The following is a 5,839-nucleotide window of genomic DNA, read 5'->3' as shown; positions in this document are numbered from 1 at the left end:
GACAGATGGATAATGAACTTTGCAAAACGTGAAAAATATATATAAAAGTATTTTTGTCAAAAAAGAAGAAGATATTTATAGCGCGCAGCCCATTTTTAACGCGGCGGAGATTTAAGCATCCAGGCAAGTAGCAATTTAGCATAAAGAAATACATCGATAATTAACCTGCAGTTCAGACGGTCACGCTAGTGACACACCACCCTCCAATTTGGCAACCATTTATATTATCAAAAGCCAACAACCAAGATTAATTAATAAAAGCCATAATTAAGCATCTCTTACGTCCCTGCCTTATTCTTTTCCAAACTATAAGACACTTGAAAGAAGTACAGGTCGAACACAGATATATAAATATGAATCACATTCCCATATTTCCTATATATATATAGCAACTCGTCAATCATCTTCTTCATTGCTTCTAAGCCATGGCGCCTAATGAAACACAATTCTGCGACCATTATATGTTGCTTAGCCCAGAAGATGCAAGTTTATATGATCTTGTTTGCTTTCTGCTTTTCTCTACATCAGAAACAAGTAGATTCATCCAGCGCACTACCAAAGAGGAAGAGGAAGATTTTTGGCGCCGATGGTACATATTCAACTCCCTCCTTGTGCAGAAACTCCTCATTTTCTGGGGAAAGCCCATGGTTCAGGTGGGGTATATCTTGGAGCTGTGGCTGAATCTTCTTTCACAAAACGGGGGATTTCTCATGTTGTTTTCAAATTTCTTAAAAGGTTCAGTTCATTTTTCTTTCTATGTAGATAATTAATTAGTATATTGAGCATAATATATATATATATATATATATATATATATATATATATATATATATATAGGTTAATTAGTTCCAAATATAAAGGAATGTGCAAGCATGTATGCCCATAAATTGCATGCATGCAGTGATAATGCTATTATGTATGTGTTGTAATGATAATTAATGCAGAATTAATCAACCATGAATGGGTTAATTTATGCAGGAAATGTAGCGTGGCCGGAGAGGTCATCGGCGACGTTCACGTCTGTGTTGGGAAATCTTGATCCAAGAGTGGAATTAGACAAAAGTATCAAACCTGGTAACACAAAATATAATGCGTCCCTCTCTATGATGGCCTCCAAATTGGCATATGAAAATGAATCATTCCTTCAAACCACAATCCGAGATCAGTGGAATGTAACTATCATTTACATGCCAAAACATATACATACATCTATTTAATTTTATGATTCCCATTGCCCATGAATCTTGATGATTAATTCATTTTCTTTTTCATTTTTTGTGCAGATGGAATTCTTGGGGTTCTCCAACTTCTGGAACGGTAAGAAGCAACCTTGTATATTTCTTAAAAGTTTGTGTTTAGACGTCAACAGGCCTAGGGAAAATGTTTGGAGTATTGAAGTTTTTACTACAATTCTTATACAAAACGATGTGGCAGTACATATAATTAGTTGATCAAATAATTAATAGTATATATATGTTTGACAAGTTAACAACGAATTAGTTAAATTGACAATTAAGATCTTTTTGCTTAATCATTTCGCCATTTATAAACTGTCAAATTGATCAGTTTGTAAAAAGATTTTTTGCAAAAAAATATGTAGTATCAGCCGCTCAGTATTCTTACATGCATAATTTTTTCTCTCTCTCTAATCGCTTTCTTACCTAACCTTGATCTGAAAGAGACACTACAATATAATCTTTGTAATACTTGTACTTAGAACATTTCGTCTTTGAACATAAACCGTTAATTAGCATCATGTACGTCTAAGGTTGGTGTAAACAAGAGGTTTAATTAATTTGTTAGGTTGGTCAGTTGGTGCATGTATCGGTATATTTTTGTTAGGTTTAATTAATGACGGCTTCCATGACCAAGAAGAAGTTCAATATATTGCAAATTAATGACAAAGAAGCTAGAAATTAAGTTAAGTTGAAAATTAAAAAGAAGGGAAACAAATGAAAAACACGATCCACGTTTAAAATTAACTATAATTTTTTTGTCAAGTTGGACCAAAATCAGTTCTAATCAATTTAATTAACTGTAATCTATAATTTTTTTGTCGGACTGACACCTTTCTTCTGATCATAAGAGTTGTCTACTTGTCTTATTACACAAAGCCAACGAATCAGCTGGGTGTATATTTTACTCTCTTTTGTTTTTTTGTTTTGTTTTGTTTCTTTTATGGTTAGTCTACATGTTACCTTATCCTCGCCTTGTTGACAAGCTCATGCACATAGTGCATGCTAATCATTCATTTGGTAAGACGATAGACTGTTTTGAGTAAATTGCTTGGTTAGTTGTTTTAGTTCTTAATTATATTAAATACAGTCAAAACAGTTTGAGAAAATAATCACTCTTAATTTATATTGTCTCTCAATGCTAAATGGACAACTCAAATTTTGAAATTCCGTACTATTTGTGACAATTTTTATACAAGTACAAAAAAAAGGGATATATTTTGTCTTACTTCGGGCTATTTTGACATGACCCGCAAACTCAACATAAAATCAATGGATTAAGGTTTGGTATACTCGTCAATCATGGATCAACTTGTTTAACCTATGGGTGATATCAATACGTATAACCCGTATATGCAGGTTAGAATATGAAGGTTATTAGTTTTGTCTTTGCATCATTTAAATTTATATATAGATCGAAACAAGACAGACATGTTATATTTGGGTCAACCCAGCACTACATGTTTATTAAATGGGTTATGCGAGTCGGGTTAACCTATCCATGACTTGTTTATTAAACGGGTTATGCAGGTCGTGTCGTGCCACCCACTTATTTAAATGGGTCGTGTCAGGATTAATCCGTGAGTCAATCCAACACAAATTCAATACGCCAATACAAATTGCCAACCCTAATCTTATTAGATCTTCTCACACTATATCACATTTGATGCCTCTACTCTAAGAGGTTATTGCCCCTTTATAGAGGAAAGAGAGAGAAAACAACAAACGGTAAAGCATCTTTACTTTATTTTGTAAAGAAAACTTCACGTGTTTTGCTTTTAAATAAAGTAACTTGTATTATTGTTGACGGCTTGCGAAATTTTTACTTTCAACAAAATGTTCATCAAGCTTATCATATACTTTATCTCATTCTTCCATCTAGTTAATAAAGTTGAGATATTTTTTATCTTATGGTGAAGTGATAGGGTTTTGGTTGTTTTCAATTTGATGCAATGCTTATATGCATGTCATCTAATAATATTAAACACAAATCATATCGCAAATCAATATTTTTTCTTGTCACCATGTCTTCAAGTAAATATTCAGCTTTTCTGATTTGATATGCACTAGGTGTATAATTAATTAAAATTTGAATAACAAACAATTTTTACCTTCCGTTTCTATAAACTTGTTAATGATTGATTCTTTAATTTCTTTTGCCCTGTCTAATAAATTAATTAAACTTTGTGTCCAATCATTTGTTTCTTCAACGTTTCCAAAATCTAAGAGAATAAACCATATATATATATATATTTTCTAGAGAATTAATAGTACTCTTCTTCTACGGTTGCTTTTAGTATAGGCTATGCTTACAATTATACAATATTTTTTCTCTTCTTTTTTGAGCACGTAGAAAACAAACAGTTGTAATCCAATGCTTGACAGATTACCTAGGACAACCTTCAACTCAAGCCATGATGTTCCAAGATACAAGAGCTCAACCTAACCTGATCGTGGTTGCATTTAGGGGCACAAACCCATTCGACCCAGTAGCATGGCAGACAGATGTTGATCTCTCGTGGTTTAAGCTTGAAGGCGTAGGTAAGATTCATAGTGGCTTTATGAAAGCTCTCGGCTTGCAAAAGGGCAAAGGCTGGCCCAAAGAACTAGAACAAGGAAGTAACCAACGACAATTTGCTTACTATGCAATCAGACAAAGGTTGAGAGAAATATTGCAAAAGAATGAGGGTGCGAAATTTATATTAACGGGACACAGCTTGGGTGCTGCGTTAGCGATTCTGTTTTTGACTGTTCTAGCAATACATGAAGAGGCTTGGTTGCTGGAGAAGTTGGAAGGGGTGTACACATTTGGGCAACCAAGGGTGGGAGACAAGCAACATGGGGATTACATGAAGGAGAAGTTGAAGAAGTATGATGTAAGGCATTTGAGGTATGTTTACTGCAATGACTTGGTGGCTAGGATCCCTTATGATGATGCAGATGATCTCTTTTTTGAGCATTGGGGGCCGTGCATCTACTATAATAGCATCTATAAAGGGAAGGTCAGTGCTCTCTCTCTCTCTATCTCTCTCTCTCTCTATGTGTTCAAGCTTATAGAACAGTAGAATTTTAGATTAACATTATGCCTCCTGATTGGAGGGAGTCCAGGTTCGACACGAGGAGCCGAATAAAAACTACTTCTCAATATTATGGGCCATACCGAAGTTTGTAAACGCAGTTTGGGAGTTGCTCAGGAGTTTCATAATCCCATATACAAAGGGCCCCGACTACAAAGAAAGTTGGTTAATGAAAATGCTTAGGGTGGTTGGATTGGTAATTCTAGGATTAGCAGCACATAGTCCTCAAGATTATGTTAACGCAACCCGATTGGGATCCTTCGCTCTAGATCTCCAAGACCCAATTCATCAAAGAGCTTCTAAACTTGATTGATCCACGAGATATATATGGAACTGCATGCCATACATATTATCCGCTTATCAATGTGGCATACTGATGCAAAATGGTTAGTGTTAATTGGGTCTTGTAATTTTATTTAGGTTTTGTTAGTTTTAATTTATGTTTATTTTAATTTTCAAGAGTCAATGTGTATTAAGTGTTGCTCTCAATTAAATCATGTTAGGTAAGTTAATAAATGATAGAGTATTGTCCTATGGTTAGGTCAAAGTATATTTAAGCATGAAATGTACTCAATTAAAGGCAGAGTTTGATGAAATAGAATTATTATAAAGTAATTTTCTCTTTCCTCTTTCTCTTCTCCCCCTTTCTCTCTCTTTCTCTCCTCAGCAAATTCTCTCTTCTCCCTCTTTAATTTCTAGCTTCTTTCTCTTCTCTTAACTTTTTACCCTAATTTTGCTGTGTGATTTTTGTGATTATTATGTCCCGCATCAAATTGGTATTAGATCTTAACCTGATTGTTTCCCATAATAATTGTGCAATCCACGATTGTGCTACCCCGACCAATTTAACACCACGACAACTACTATTCCAACACTGTTGTTGTCTACTAGCTCCAACCTCTCTGCTGTCAACCAACTCAAATCGTGAACCACCAACTTTCACCCTCCGGTATTGTAACGCCTCCAAAATTAATTAACTTCTAATTACTCTTGTGCGCCTCTCAAAACTAATTTACTGAGTAAATAAAGTCCAATGGATTTCTTAATTCTAGAACTCCAGAAGAAAAAAAAAAAAAAAAAAAAAAAAAAAAAAAAAAAAAAAAAAAAAAAAAAAAAAACCTATATAGCAATGTGTGAGACAGCTCTTGGCAAAATATCAATGCGAAGAATGAAATGAATTATACATAAATATAATACATGATATAGAAGAAATGTAAAGTTGTAGCTTAATTCTATATGGTTTATCCGTAGCTTTAACCTCTTCATGATAGGGTTTGTGCGTCCTGAGAAACCTTTAGTACAACACCGATGTCCCGGTGAAGTACAATGTCATGCACCAACACTACAAAAATAAGGGCATTTATGGATAGTTTTTTTCTAGACGGTTTCTAAGACTGTGTAGAAAAAAAAAATTGCAGACCAAAACCGTATGTAAAAAATTTATTATGGATGGTTTTATTAAACCGTCCATAAAATTCTAAATTGTTTTAACTAAGCCGTTTGGAATTTAACATTTCTAGATGGTTT

General features: G+C 34.0%; 1 protein-coding gene across 1 annotated transcript; it reads left to right on the top strand.

The window, feature by feature from the left end:
• The first annotated feature begins 331 nt into the window (after positions 1-331).
• On the top strand, positions 332-4,949 carry LOC133867095 (triacylglycerol lipase OBL1-like). Its single transcript, XM_062303778.1, has 5 exons — positions 332-735; positions 979-1,172; positions 1,284-1,317; positions 3,621-4,237; positions 4,344-4,949. The coding sequence occupies exons 1-5, from the start codon at positions 426-428 to the stop codon at positions 4,623-4,625; spliced, it is 1,437 nt and encodes a 478-aa protein (XP_062159762.1). The 5' UTR covers positions 332-425; the 3' UTR covers positions 4,626-4,949.
• The last annotated feature ends 890 nt before the right edge of the window (positions 4,950-5,839 follow it).

This window comes from Alnus glutinosa, chromosome 4 (assembly GCF_958979055.1).
Source record: "Alnus glutinosa chromosome 4, dhAlnGlut1.1, whole genome shotgun sequence".
NCBI lineage: Eukaryota > Viridiplantae > Streptophyta > Magnoliopsida > Fagales > Betulaceae > Alnus > Alnus glutinosa.
The sequence above is the reverse complement of the archived record's forward strand: the minus strand, read 5'-3'. Positions and strand labels throughout refer to the sequence as shown.

Coding starts and splice junctions, on each gene's coding strand:
- LOC133867095 (XM_062303778.1), top strand. CDS start 426: ATGGCGCCTAATGAAACACAATTCTGCGACCATTATATGTTGCTTAGC. Junction 736..978: donor GTTTTCAAATTTCTTAAAAG/GTTCAGTTCATT, acceptor TAATTTATGCAG/GAAATGTAGCGTGGCCGGAG. Junction 4,238..4,343: donor ATAGCATCTATAAAGGGAAG/GTCAGTGCTCTC, acceptor GAGGGAGTCCAG/GTTCGACACGAGGAGCCGAA.